This window comes from Agrilus planipennis, unplaced genomic scaffold, assembly GCF_000699045.2.
Source record: "Agrilus planipennis isolate EAB-ADULT unplaced genomic scaffold, Apla_2.0 scaffold118, whole genome shotgun sequence".
Classification (NCBI taxonomy): domain Eukaryota; kingdom Metazoa; phylum Arthropoda; class Insecta; order Coleoptera; family Buprestidae; genus Agrilus; species Agrilus planipennis.
Window position 1 is genome coordinate 913,781 of NW_020438955.1, and position 15,802 is coordinate 929,582.

At 37.0% G+C, this 15,802-nt stretch overlaps 1 protein-coding gene across 2 annotated transcripts in view; it reads left to right on the forward strand.

The window, feature by feature from the left end:
- The window catches only part of LOC108743063 (GTPase-activating protein CdGAPr), a 123,888-nt gene extending 108,523 nt beyond the window's left edge, over window positions 1-15,365 (forward strand). For both annotated transcript variants that reach the window (XM_018478479.1, XM_018478478.1), the window contains 6 exons: window positions 6,520-6,799; window positions 7,119-7,252; window positions 7,518-7,675; window positions 7,748-7,922; window positions 9,626-13,095; window positions 13,908-15,365. In XM_018478479.1, coding sequence (XP_018333981.1) covers window positions 6,520-6,799; window positions 7,119-7,252; window positions 7,518-7,675; window positions 7,748-7,922; window positions 9,626-13,095; window positions 13,908-13,980 — 4,290 coding nt within the window. In that variant the 3' untranslated portion in view covers window positions 13,981-15,365. The remainder of the gene's footprint in view (window positions 1-6,519; window positions 6,800-7,118; window positions 7,253-7,517; window positions 7,676-7,747; window positions 7,923-9,625; window positions 13,096-13,907) is intronic.
- The last annotated feature ends 437 nt before the right edge of the window (window positions 15,366-15,802 follow it).

Sequence of the window (15,802 nt, forward strand, 5' to 3'; positions counted from 1 at the left end):
TGGATAGAGAAGGTTAGAAATGAAGAGGTAGAGAACAGAGGACTCTATGGAAGTCAATAAATAATAGGCGAGATAGGTTAGTAGGACACCTTCTCAGTCATGAAGGTCTAGTCACAGACGTATTACAGGCGGAAACGGAAGTTAGGTGGGGTAGAGGTAGACCTAGATTAGAGATAGTTAAGGATGTGGGTGTTTCTAGTTTTAGGGAAATGCGAAGATTAGCTCAGGATAGGAAAGAGTGGAGGTGCGTATCCAACCAGTCTTCGGACTGATGGCCTTATGATGATGATGATGATTATTGTAATTATTAAATAATTCTTGCGTTGTTTATTTAACTGTCACAATGTGCGCTGTCCCTTTTTTTATTCGGGACACTCAAATAACTTTAATACGGTTCGTAATATAATAAAACAAAACAAAATTTCAACGCATTGTAAGGTCCCTTGCGAAACTTTTATAACTGACCACTCCTAAAATTACCGACAGTCATTTTAATCCGTTTTTTTTCTCATTTTCGAAACGTTGAACGAATGCAGATATAAACAGTTCGAGTATGAGAAAACGAGATTGCAACTTTTTCTTCGCGTTGTCGTCTTTCTGTCCGTCTGTTTAGCATAACTTAACGGACGAGTCGGCTTAGCGGAGCTAGAAACAATTTCACGGTCCGTTGTTACGTCTAAATCTAAAACGTTAACAATATCGATCGAAACAATCGCTGCAGTCGTCAATTGTTACGTAATACAATAATGAATAATAAATTGGAGGCTGAGATCAGAACGATATGGTGTCGTGGAGCTGCGGCTTCCACAGCTTCCTATTAAAACCGCTTCATGTATCTACTTGCTATAAAAAATGAGGAAACGTTTTTGGTAGGCAAGTATTCATATACATAATACCTTATTTCGTAAAAACGTGTGTCACATTCACATCAAACAACGTCTTTAACAAAAAAGTATCAAGAATTTTATATTCATCGATGTAGGTGTGGAGCCTGGCTAACCTTTTTAACAAATGGATGAAATTAACGATTTAAAAGTCACTGGCGGTTCACTGATTACGCAACTCTACAAAAAAAATTTGTCTTTGTCCTAAAAGTTATGTTGAAGTCCTAAGTTTTTCACTTTTTTGTGTACTGAAATATTTTTAATTTAAATTCGAATTTGTAATTTTAAATAGTGTCTAAGTTGGTGACAACAGGACCAGTTTACATTTTATCCGGGTATTCACAGAACCCTTATAAACTGGAAAGAAATACGTATGCTTCAGCAAGGTCCATTTAAATATATGGATATCTACTTGCTGAAACGATTCCCGGTGTAGTTAACCTCAACGTGATAGGCACGTTACCATAATCGAATAAAATAATTCGAAGTGGTCTGTATTTCTGTATTCTGTCGAACCTGCCAGACGCGGATCGCGATTTCGATCTTTTTGGATCTCATCAGCGCATCGCAGGCAGCTCCGACAGAACACATACCAACTTTTACCTGCTGCCTTAACAGCGCGTTTTAGAAAGTACCACAAATGGCGCGGTGAACGCCATCTGTAGTACGATGCTACATTTTAGGATTACGTATGCTCCAACAAGGTCTATTTAAATATATGGATATCGACTTGCTGAAACGAATATCGGCGTAGGTAACCTCAACGTGATAGGCACGTTACCATAATCGAATAAAACTACTTAAGAATTAAAAAGGTCAGGGCAGTTATTGCAAAAAAATAACAGCCTTCGTTTGGTAACAATTTCAAAAAATTATTTCCAACTTCTTCTGAAGAAGTTTGTGACTTTGAAGAAGATAACCTTTCTGCAAAAAAGGCTTTTTAGTGCAGAATGATTTTGCAGTTTAGTCAGTTCCAACTGATTGAATAGGATAACTGATTATTTCAGCCAAATTGATTGTGAAACGATTAATAACGAAAATTTGTAAGTTTTGTTTTGTACTTTCAAGTTCTGAAATCTGCTATCAAACTACTGTAACAAGCGTCTGTTTTATCTTCATAACACTTAGTACAGATTATGGTGACTTCTGTTTGAAATTGGCTAGAATTTTGAAACTGGTTCACGCGGACCATTTGCAATTCGTTGTGGTAACACAAAAAAAATTCCCGTATCTCTTCCAAGACTGCAGTATGCACGGAAAACACTTGCACTGACAACAAAATAAAATGCAGGTGATACTTTTTATAATCTAAAAGATTAAATTGAAACTATTTTCCCGAAGGTGATCAACCCATCCAATCAGCGTCAATTTTACCCTTCATGGAGTTACTACTTAATTTTTTGGTAATGCCCCTTGTTACGTTTAAGAAATCAATTTATTTATTAAACTAACTGTGGTTTTTTTTAAAATTTTGTGAAACTTTTATTTTTCATCTACAATAAATAAAAGTAAAACTAAAATACTGGTATGCAAGGGAAGAAAAAGCAGGGAAAGAGCGAATATAAAGATAGGAGACGAAAAATTAGAAGAAGTGGCTGATTTTAGATACATAGGAAGTCAGATAAGTCAGGACGGAAGGAGTAGTAGGGATATAAAGCAGAGGATAGCGCAGGGTCGTGTCGCCTTTAATAAAAAGAAGTCACTTCTATGCTCGCGAACCGTTAATTTAGAAATTCGAAAAAGGTTGTTAAAGGTGTATGTTTGGAGCACGGCGTTGTACAGGTGCGAAACATGAACAGTGGGAGCGGCGGAAAGGAAAGGTTAGAAGCCTTCGAAATGTGGTGTTATAGGCGAATGATGAGGATATCGTGGGTAGAAAAGGTTAGAAATGAAGAGGTATTGGAAAGAATAGGAGAACAGAGGACTCTATGGAAGTCAATAAGAAATAGGCGAGATAGGTTGTTAGGGCACTTTCTCAGGCATGAAGGTCTAGTCAGAGACATATTAGAGGCAGAAACGGAAGTTTGAAGGGGTACAGGTAGACCTAGATTAGATTACTGTTCGCAAATAGTTAAGGATGTGGGCTGTTCTAGTTTTACGGAAATGCGAAGATTAGCTCAGGATAGGAAAGAGTGGAGGTACGTGTCCAACCAGTCTTAGGACTGATAACCTTATGATGATGATGAGTTCTTCTTGGTGGAAGTCAAAAGCCCCCAGTCCTGTCCCTTCTTAAATCCCCCAATGGAGGCAAAACATCCAGTAAGCTATTGCGAAAATCGAAAAAAAATCCATTACAGTTTGCATTAACATCATCTGAATCGAACGTTGCAAATATATAACAGAGAAATTATAGTTTTGTATAGAACTTCATACCAGAACTGGCGTTTATTTTTTGTTTATTTTCGTAATACATATCATAGCTCTTTTGATATTAATTTCTATTAATCGAAAGTAATTATAATGCGTCGATGTCTTCGATTCTTCCGGTGCGAGACAAACTGGACCGAAGAAACGACGTTTTTGAATAGAATCGGTCTATTTTTGTTAGATAACCGACTTGCTGTTTTTCGATGACGTCAATTCTCATCATAACGAAACAAATGCGTCCGTAATATTGTTAAGTAACCAGGTTTCTTTGATTTCATTATGCGGTTGTCACTGCTGCTAGGTACGTACTCCAGTTAACTTCTTTTCGACTACTAGGACATGACTGGTTGAAACTCGCGAAATGCACGCTTTTCTGGGAAACAGTTATTCGTATCTAATATTTGCCAGGCGACCTCATTGAATTAATGAAATGCAAAAATTCTTTTTAAAAAGAAGTAAGCTCCAAGTGATGCGTAACTAATCTGACTATCACGATTTATAAATAGGTATTTGTTTCTTTTATTTCTTCGTCTCCGTCTCGCCACGTTTTTCTTCCAACATTCCATTTTATTTTCAAGTATCACCCATTTTATCAATTTATTATTACTTTTTTTTCTATTTAAACCTTTCGCGGTTTTGGTACTTACTTTGATGTTATGTTCGTGGCTTCCGGATATGGTTGCCGCGTCTTTCGCGAACTTTGAGGCTGCAATATCACGACTAATACCTCCGATACAGTTCATTTTGTATAGTATGATATTACAATAGTTCACCAGTGACGTTAAAACTCACAATTATATTAATACTACTTTTTCCCCGCGGCTTCGCTCGCAGAAATTAATATTGTTTCTCCATAAAACCTTTTAACTCCCAATTCACCCTTACAACTTTTCAATTTTACGTAATTTCGCCATTTTAGATTTTAAATACAAACGTAGCAACAACATTTCATCCTAAGGGTTGGTTTTTAAAAATTGCCAAATTTCAACAATGAGAAACCTTCGAGAAATTCCGAGTACAAATAAAATATACCCCATGGAAACGTTGCAACCTGTTTTCACTTGATTAATAATGTCAAACAGCATATATACCAAGTTTCAAGTAAATTCAACCACAAATAAAGTATGTCCCAAACAAAAATTGCAACACCTTTTTACCCCCCACCCCCCTTTAGAGGTTGAATTTTTTAAAATGTTAAGATAGGTCTTTCAGAAATTAAATAAGAGACCATTAAGATCAAGTTTCAAGTAAATCTGATCACAAATAATATATGTTCCATTAAAACATTGCAACTCCTCTTCACCACTCCCCCCCCCCAAAACAGAGTAACAAATGAACGGCTAGACTGATGTTTTGACTGATAAATTTTTCGTTTTGCTGTCAGTTGCGTTTTGTTATACCACGTTTTACGTCAAATTCCATGAGAACGGGATAAAAAAAGTATCCTATGTCCGTCTCCTAGTTCTAACGTACCTCCCCACCAATTTTCAGCCCAATCGGTTCAGCCGTTCTTGTGTTATAAATAGTGTAACTAACACGTCTTTTAAACAAAATAATTCGAAGTGGTTTGTATTCTGTCGAAACTGCCAGACGCGGATCGCGATTTCGATCTTTTTGGATCTCATCAGCGCGTCGCAGGCAGCTCCTCAAATGTAGCATCGTACTACAGATGGCGCACACCACGCCATTTGTAGTATTTTCTAAAACGCGCTGTTAAGACAGCAGGTAAAGGTTGGTCTGTGTTCTGTCGGAGCTGCCTGCGACGCGCTGATGAGATCCAAAAAGATCGAAATCGCGATCCGCGTCTGGCAGTTTCGACAGAATACAGACCACTTCGAATTATTTTGTTCGATTATGGGAACGTGCCTATCACGTTGAGGTGAGCTACGCCGGGATTCGTTTCAACAAGTAGATATCCATATTTTTAAATGGACCTTGTTGGAGCATATGTAATCCTCAAATGTAGCATCGTACTACAGATGGCGCACACCACGCCATTTGTAGTATTTTCTAACACGACTTTCTTTTATACATTTATAGATAAGATGCTATTATGCTAGTCGTAAAATTTCCTGCTGATGAAGTCGAGGAAGATAAATTACTGATCAACAACTTAATCCGTTCTTAGTAATTTGTTTTTACGCCTTTTACATATATGAGAGACAGCATTGATCTAATTGATCAAGAACTAAGGGCCATGTCTAACATTTAAATATGTCTATCAGTTAGCAGCAAATATTAGTAGATGACGACATGCTATCGTAACTCGATATTATATAAACAACAGTTATTCATGAAATATAAAGTCGTCAAGTGGCAGATCTGACGATCAATCGGTATTGACCGTCGAAGGTTGCTTGGCTACTGATACTAGGTCTACGTAAGTCGATTTAGGATAATTACTCGATGATTGAATAATGTCGATGCGTTGCATCTAATAATAACGTTGCGATCTGGGCACGTTTGGCTTATATTACCTGAGTTTGTTTGTTGTACGTCGTTGGTTTAATTATTGGAAACGGGAGGCGGAATTGACTTGCCGGACGACCACATACAACTCATTTCAAACGGTTAGAGATGTGCCACTTCCCTTTATTTGGTTGCGCCCTGGCAAAATTTAAACTATTTCTGTATTTTTATTCATTTTTTTGCGCTGTTTTGCTCAAGGTCACATTTCCAATCTTTTGAAATGAGTTATAAAACAGATTTCTTTCTATCCTTCAAGATAAAAAGTACTCTATGTCCTTTTCTGTTCCTCTAGCAATGTGTGTACAAAATTTCATGATGATCGGTTGAGTAGTCAAGGCGTGAAAAGGTCACAACCAACTAACTGACATTCGTATTTAAAATATTAGTTAGGATTTCAAATATAACGTACTAGTCAACTTGAATTGGAGATGTCATGTAAAGGAATTGTGAAAATGAATGAACCGCAATATATAAATTGATTGAAGGGCTACGACAAACAGACAGGCCGACAAATAACCGAAGCCAATCTTCTTTCTTCTGGTTTTATCTTCTAAGTATACTTTTACTTCTTTTCTGTTTATATCTGTATCTAATTGATCCGTATCATGATCAAAGCCGAGAAAATAATTTTTGTTCGTCACCTCACTTGTTTTTACCCATTATGCACATTATGATGAATCGCGATTTTTTCTTTCTCTCTTTTTTTTTCCTGCGAAATATTTACAAAACAAGACAGCAGCTATCGTCTTCATTGTTTCGCAATGAGTCAGTCTTCTTATGCGAGATTCTTCGCTTCCAGGCCGTCGTAACCGAGTTCCTAATTTGTTACACCGACCTCATCTTTTGCGACCATCTTCCGACCCTCGCACAGTCGAACCTCGACGTTGAATCGTCGATGTCGCCCAAGCGCCTGCGTCCCAAGAGCTTGGCCATATCCACGCCAACGAAACTCATCACGTTGGAAGAAGCCCGAAGCAAACACCTGTTGAGCAAATCGGACGAGAGTGGATACATAGAGGTGGGGGGAGGGCCCAGGAATCTACCAAAGAAATACCACACCATCATCGAATTACCATCAGGTAAATAAAGAAATGATGTTTTCTAAAAACTGATCAGGAATATTTAATTTTGGGATAGAAGAGGAGTTCCATACAATTGTACAATGAAATTTTTTTTTAATTTTTTTTTCTTCTGTAAAATTTAATAAAGGCTTTCGCGGCCAGTAGGTGAACTGATACTGTCCTGATTTGGTAACATTCAGTATCGTACATGGAAAAACCTCTGAAGAAGCTTGTCACTTCTCCTAGCAAAACGCTAACGAGCAACTGCAACTGATCCGAATCAGGACAGAATCCGTCCGTGGTTACTATCACTAAGTTCTTGTCATTGTTTTTGCAGGAAGCAGAAAACGAGGGTTCTCCAAGAGGTCACCGCTGGGTTGGAGGTCTTTCTTTACCAGAACGAGAAACAACTCTCAAGGGAGCTTGTCAAAAGCAAGAAAGGCATCCACTCCCGGAAACATAATAATGACGGTAAATATAAAGAAAGAGCTCGCTTTCTTGCAAGACGCGGCTAATAAGAAATGTTGTCTTTTCTTTGTTGTTCTCTTGTTGAATGAAGCATTCCATTGTGCTAATGGTAGTGCAGAGTAGATGTTTTTATACGTGGAATATTTGCAATGGCCTTAAAAATAAATTAATAAATGCGAAAGGTAAAAGTCATTACAGTAAATTACAAAGACGACTTCAAAGGTCTATATTTTTTTTAAACAATATTCGTTTATCTTTTTTTTTTTAGGAAAAGGCTGTTACAGAATCCGATTTAACTGAAATGAAACGGAAACTGCGACCTGTGAAATCGGCTGAAAGTCTGACTTCCGGGCATTCCGAGCCTGCCAGTACTGAAGACATTTTGGCACCCCTGCACAACCTCAACAAACCCCCGGGTCATAACAGGTAAAATAAAACCGTCCCGTCCCCTACGTAAACCATTAATTTATTTTTTTTTTTGTCATTTTGATTTTTCAGATCTGTCTCGCACGATTCATACTTTGACACGTTGCAAAATTCGCAAAATAATTCCGAGGGTTCGCTTTTAGACTTGAGTGAAATCCAATTGAATTTTGAACTTGAAGAGTCAGAAATGAGGATTTTTTCAGAAGACGAAAGTTTGGTCAGTTCTCCTAGAAATCAAAAGGATGTGGTAAGTCATTTTCATTTATTCATTTTTATAGCGTTTTATAGATAATAAATGTAACAGTCAAATTTTAAACACTAAAAATCCAATTGTTCTTATCGTTCATCGTTTATAACTTGTTTATCTTCACAAAATTTCTAGAAAACAAGAAAGTAATTGATTATGAATAAAACTGGACTTTCAATAATCAAGACCAGATTATGATAGTACTAAGGACTAATCTGTTGTTATTAATTCTGTTGATAAATAAATTAAATGTGTTTACGAAGCAAATAAACAACAACTGATTCGTTTTGAAGTATCAAAATTGTGATCAAAAAGTTGTTGTTTGAAGATGTAACCGTTTTGGAATTTCATATTTATTTATTTTAATAATAGGGTACATGAGACATGACAGCACAAAACTTGGTTATATGATTGAAGGAGACTTATTGGATTCTACATTTGATAAGACTGTGAAATAAAAGTTAACGAGTTTGTAAAGACAATCTTGAAGGGTTACTTGCTTTATTATTGTAATGTTCGTGGGGTTTAACAAAGTTAACTTCTAAGACTGATAACGACAAAAACTATTTATTTACACTAATTATTAAAGAACTTAAAAACACTATTAAATTATTATTAAACTTTGGTTAAGAATTGTTCTACGACGGTCAACTTATTTCTTCCTCTCTCGGCGACCGTCTCTTCCTTTAAATACTCTTTTGTTTACTTTCTGGAACCGTATGGAAACATCCAGTTAGTTTATTTTTTATTTGAACTGTTCGATACACACATTTACAAATACGGCGCAATGAAGAAAGGCGCCCGCGACTAGTCGGCGAATCGATAAGGCGTTTACGCACACGTATACCCGATCGCACACAAACACACTCGTGCTCGCTACATTATACATATTGTAATGACACAAAAAATAAAAAAAAGTGAACAATATGGCATGTCAATTTAATTGGTTGTTATCAAAATTGCGATTGTCATGTTATCACATTTTATTTCACCCGCCAAGACAATCTCTGTGTATGTTTTGTGTCACGTTTTCGATTTTGAATTAAGTAAGTGGTTCAAATAAACCAGAACATTCAAAGAGTGTTTTGTCACATTTGAATGTTTCATTCATTCCAGAAAACATGCACACTCTCCAGCTTCAATTTCAATTTTAAACAAAATATTCTTCTGATTAATCTGCTACATATTTCTTTTAGTTCATTTGCATCAAATCTCTTACGTCTTTGTCATCATAAATCACACTGAAATCGCATACATTTTATTACGTTTTTGACATCACTTAGAAGATGACATTCATCTGACTGTTTATGACGGTAACTCAGCAGGTTGAATCTTTAATATTTTTCTGTTAAAAAAATTAACCTATACCCAAAATTTAAAAAATGGTCATGTACCCTATTATTTAGTGCAAGTTGGATTTGGAAAATGCCAAATTTTAAATGTTCGAAGATTGAAAACTGTTTTGAGTGATAAACGAAAACGTGAGTGGAATTTCGGATCGAGAACTTAGAAATTCGTTAAAAACTCGAAAACAAACTATTGCTTGTTCGCATACCAACTTTTTCCAAATTTTTGGAAGAGAACATAGGTTCTGGCCTTGAAGAGGAATTCATAAGTGCATGTGTTACTAAAATAGAGGCTTGCAAGTAGTAAGAATTAATTTTACAAAAAAAAAATTTAAATAACATTTCAATTTTTCGAAGGCCTTTCGTCGTTACCTTACGCGGCCTCGTACGGACGACTATTCGACGTCATCGAACAACCCCTCGCCGAAAAAACAACCTCGCGTCGTTCTCTCCCCCGACTCGATATCGCGGAAGCGCACCCGCCTCGAAGACCAGCTGTCAGACATTCAGTATATCGACTGCAACACCCCTGAAAACAATTACATCTTTTCAACAACTGCTGTCATCCACCAGCAACCAGACGAAATTCAAAAAACAGCGGACGTCTTCGAATCCTACCAGCCTAAGAATAAGTCGCCCCGTAATTCGGAGGTTGAGTTCAAACGTCAATCTCTCAACCTCGAGAAAACCACGACCAACAAACCTCCATCGATACCAAAATCATTAACCGAGTCGAACATTGAAAGTCATTTAAAATTTCTATCGGCCAACGTTTCGAACCAAAGCAGCTCGTTCGCAAGTCCGCAGTCACCTAAGTACAAACGATTGAATGATTCGAGTGCAAACGTAAGTCCTCTTCAAACCCCCGAAGACGTCCCGTACCAGAAGATGTATCAGAATCTCAACAAGGGTTCCGACAGTAAACCGCCCGTCTATGAAAATGTCGATCGAAAATCTAGTAGTCCCGTCTACGAAAACATACTCACCACGATCAGTATCACATACAAATCCCCTGTGAGAACGCCAAAGAGTCCGAACTCAACTGGGGATTACGAGAACGTGGACGTTCTCAATCCCGAACAAGCTGTTGTTCCCACGGTAGCAGCATCATTACCATTGCAACAGGCCACTCAACCCAATTTTGTATTGAACGACACATTAGACGTTATTGGTCCTGAAAAAAATCGGCCCAAGAGTGCAGGCGCCACAGATTTCAACAAAGCGACCGATATGACATCCGCAATAATCGAGTCAGATACAAAATTGTGGAAAAGTGATCCGTCAATGGACAGGGACAGCAGGAGCTGCAGTGAAGAAGCTTCCACAATAAAAGGGAACAGTGACTCAATGAAAGCATCAATGGGAACTAATAACGAACTAACTATAACGGACAATTCCTTCTATGAAAATGAGAGCACGTTGGTGTTGAGTCCAACGGCATCTTCTCTTAGTGAAGTAGTCCAGACATCGACGGAGCTTCTGAATACTAGTCATTCGTCCCTAAACTTTCCCGGAAGTCCCAGCAGGCTCAGTCCGATTGTAAGCTCGTTGCAAGACACGAACCATTCGGAGTCAGATACAGCTGTCAGCGATCCAGAGTCCAAAACGCGCGACGATTCTAGTCAAGAAAGTCTGATAATCGATGATAAGCCCGAAAACTTGTTGGAAGCACGATTTTACAATCCCGAATATCTTAAGTTAACTGACAACGTCATCAGTCCCTTCGAGGATCGGGATTTGAGAGAAATAAAACTAGTGGGTGATGGAATTGGCAATTGCCTCAGCCTAAAGGAGGAGATACAAAATCTCAGAGAAGGTCTTCGATTAGATCTGAATGACGACAGACCTAAAAGTATAAATCTCATTGAATTCAGTCCGAATACCCCAACAGAGGCTTTACGAAATGCAACAACGGATAAAAGGAAATCTTGTACATCGGAAGAGGAAACGATAGATGACGAGAACAACATTTACCAGCAGGTCAAATACTTTCGCAGATCTGTGCACGAAGTGAACGCACTTTTAGACATGAGCCCGGAATCAAAAGAGCAAATTAACAATAAAAATTCAAATCTACAGAATGTGCGTCCTGACTTCAGTCTGGAACCAGAAGTATGTGATAAGCTTTCAACTGAAAGTCAAAGTATAGTCGAAAAAGAGATTGAATGTGACATCTCTACAGACGTTAATGAAGATAAGCAACCCAAATCAGCTGCTAGTCCGGTGTCTTTCGATTCTTTAGAATCTGATAGGATCAATATTGAGAAGAACGTCGAAACCGTGCCTTCACAAACATGCGACAGTGCCTTAACGATAGACGACTCTTCCAAAGACAATCCGGAAATCAAAAGCAACAATCAAACACAAGTAGGCGTTAACGTGAAATCATTAACAGATAAATTTGAAGCCAAAGAATCGGATCTGGTCGACTACAAACCTCCCCTATTTGGAGGTAATAGGGGACAAAGGCCGTCTCTAAGTCTTCCAAGTCCAAAACCTGAAAGAAATCCAGATAAGAGTCGGGAAAAGGTTCAACTGGATAGTCTATTTGGTAGCAGTTCTTCATTGGGAGAGGAAAGACGTGTTTATTACGACAGAAGTTGCTTACCGCCCTGTTTGAGGGCTAAGCATTTACGAAATTCTGCCAAAACGCGATCACTAGATGAAGATGAATTTAGCAGGGAGTTTGGTGACCAGTCATTGACTCGGAGGAAATCCCTGGACGAAAGCCTCTCCTACAAAGTGAATGATTTACCGAAGACATTAAATCCTCCCAAACCAGTTCCACTCGAAATTGATCTGGATATTCACTGTTCTCACAGTCTCCTACCCCTAACAGACCAAAAACTCAACAGAGAACGAATTGAAAAGTACAAGGAAGAACGAAGGAAATTCCTACACGAAAAGTACAGATCTGAATCCTTCAAGGAAAACAAGGAAGTACTTCTGTCCCGAATGAAGCAGAAAGGTGTCAAAGGCAAGGAAGGTGAAGAAGAAAAGATCGACGCAGGCGAGGAAATTAAAACAGCAGATGTGGAAGGAAAAATTAATGATGAAGAAGTTTTTGAGGAGCTTCCCCAAAACAAAAATAACGGAGCTTATAGCAAATCAAGTGACAAAGACAAGTCAAAAAGTGGCGGTGACGTGATAGAAAGTATTAAATTAAAAACTGCAATTTTCGAATCTCAGATCAATAACCACAATTCATCAGAAAAGCCTAAAATCCTTTCGAAGAAAAACGATTTGAACAAGAGTACAAAGGGTGACATTAATTGGACCCAAAAGGGGGACAAAGACGTAAAAAATTTACAAAACAGCCGAGGTCGCACTTTCACGCCAATTGACACAGAAAGAAATATTTCTTCGGTCGAACCACAAGAACATAACGAGAAGAAAATTCAAAACACCTTTGAAAGGAAGTATCATCCCGTGGGACAGTCAAACAATGAGCCTGTTAAGGACAGTAACAAGGGACATGACACAACAGGCTCTAGGAACGCCTTTGGAGGGACAGGATTTAGAAAAAAATCAGTTGGTGATGAAGTTGGAGACGTGAACAGGGATGAATCATCGAGCGATAAGTTCGTATCTAAAAGGGCTGCTGATTTTCGATCACCAGGGATTATACGAAAAAATTTTGACGCAAGAAGTAACCCAAGAGAATGTGATAATAAGATCAATGATTTTGGTCAGGAGATTATTAGGAACAAGTTGAGAGAGGACAACAGTAACAGGAACGAAAGGAGACGTCATACGTACGAAACGAGAGAGAGGGACACGGACAGCGAAAGAACGAGAAGGATTAGTTTGGAAAGTAGCAGTCCCAGGTAATTTTTTTTTTTGTTTTTTTTTTTAACGAGTGGATCCTTAGAATAATCCTTAATTACCTTAAAGTGCACGTTGGTGGTATAAATAATTACAACAGCAGTTTCATGCGCATATGCAGTCTAATTTTTTATAAAGAATCTGAAACTTAAATTAGATAAAGACAGCCCGATAATGTGAACATCGTATAATAAGATAACTTCAAAATCGTAAAGATGCTAATTTGGCCTGCTTGGTATTGAGGTTAGAATTTGTCGAAATTTCAATTTGCTGGTGTAATTCTGCAGCCATATTTGACTTTCCCATCGAAAATTGTTTTTTGTCATGTTAGCGTGGAAAGTTCGTTTTGCATGCTATGAAATAAGGAAGAAATGGCCTCTTTTCAGCCGTATTTTAGTCGGGAGGAAATGAAATTAGTCTTTTGAGCGCATGCGCTGATGTTTATGGGCATGCGCAGAAATCAATTGTTCAATGACAATGTCTTTCTAACCTCTAAATCATTTACTCTTATTTCGCCAACAATCAATTTAATGACGAGCATTCCGCACAAACATGACAAATTGTTTTCTTCTTTTCTGTTATATTCTCTTTCAATCCCTGCAGTTGATACTGCTCTTGAAAAAGTAATACCTATAAGTAATAACATAAAAATCGCAATCCAACATCGTGGAAATCACAATACATATATGTTGATTTCGACAATTCAATGGCCAAGGGTTTGATTTTTTATTTATAATAATCCTGCATGTGCGCTTGTTCTACATGACTTACAAAACATAACCTAATGGTGGGTATTCCGTTTTTTTTTTTCTAGAAAAGAGAAATCTCCTCCATCGTACTGTATAAAAGACATGAAGGCAATTTTTGAGCAGAAATCACAAAAATAAAACAATTTAAACAAATAAGGGCCAAATGTTTCTTGTTATGCATATATTGTATTTATGCTTATCTAGAAGATGTTGTTATGAAACAGCTTGGTACCTCGGTTTTTCATACATTTTTTTTATCATCTTTTTTTTTGTTACTTGTTTTTTGTACCTATTTTGTAAAAATGTTCATATTTGTTTCTAATAATCCGCCTCCATTACCCTATTACGTATTATTATTATTAATTTTAAAATTCTGCTAACGTTTATAAAATGTTTTAGCCTAAAAAAGATGTCTTAATACAATAGATAGGCAACTTTCGTTTGGCAACAGAATCCCATGTATATTTTTTTCATTCATACTCTGGCGTTACGACTATCAGCTGTTGTCAGCCATCTTTGACAGCTGTCATCGTACGCCATCTTTTCTGCGGGTGCTCAGCTGAAGACTGTAACATCACAGTATTAAGATTCTATACAGTAGGTTCACCCCCTTGATCTGTTTAAAATGCAGATATTTTTTGCAGGTCGTCATAAATTAACATTAAAACTCATAAAATGTATTTGTATTGTACGATAATGCTCTGTACAAGCTTCATAAGATAATAAACGCGATTTTGATGGCGAATGAAGGTTGCCTATCTACTAACCTTTCTAAAGGTTCTACACCTTTGAGTATTTTTACATTCAGTTGTCTGTTGACAAAAAAAGAAGTGAAACTTTTTAGTCTTTTACCTACTTGAAAAAACAATCGAATAAAAGAATTGTTAACACGTTTAGAATGTATTATCATAGTTACAATCAAAGTTGTCTCTCTAGGGTAGACATTATTATATTATTAGCTAGTTTGATGTGTTCACTTCTTTATTTCTGCTGTTGAATGTTGACCACTCTATATTTACCTACAAGGTAAAAGAAATACCAATATTAATAGACCAAAAGTAAAGCTATAATCGCTATAAAAAAAAGATTTAATTATCAGTAATGATAAACTGCATCAGAAATTCAATCATAAATTAATAAAATTGTATCTATCATTTTGAACATTAAAATTAAGTGCATGTACCTGCAACATATTTTGAGAAATATGTCCAAACAAAACTATGAGATTTATGTTTTATTAATGTGCTCATTATGTAAGAAGGAAAAGTCTATTGTGGTGCAAAATACAGCAATTCTGAAAAATTTCCAAAATACGGAGTGTAACATCACGACATGTCAGACCCTCCTGAAGTAAGGAATAATTAAAAATAGCCGTCACCACGTTGGATTCATCTGCTTCAGAATGAGGTTAGAAATCAAGTTTTTGAGATTTCATAATCAAAAAGAAAAATAACTCAATTGTTAAATTTTAAAGAAGTTTGAGGTTCTACTAATACTATGAAACAATAAAAGATTTTATTGTGGTTCAGATTTTGATTACTATCTATTATAAAAATTTTCAATGAAATGAATTAATAATCTTTTCATATGTGCTTTCAAATGAAAAGCATAGAAATTATCTGCTCCTAATGTAATAAGAAGCAATTTTTGTACTCCAATCCCACCCTACTTCGAGCATCATTGGTGTTCTTCCAAGAGGGGAGGGATTGGCCCAAAGGGAATGAGTTGAAAAATTTAACACTTGTATTCTGGCCTAATTCTGAAGCACTTAATTCCAGTGTGGCGGCAACTGTTTCTAGTTACTCTTTACTTGAGAGGATTGTAACTTGTCCTCTTGCTACACCCCGTCTTTTGAAATTTTTAAAGAGTACCTTATTCTGCTGCACAGAAAATTTTTTTTTGACCCATTAGCACATTAATACCACATAATTCTCATACAAGTTTTGTTTAGATCTGCGAT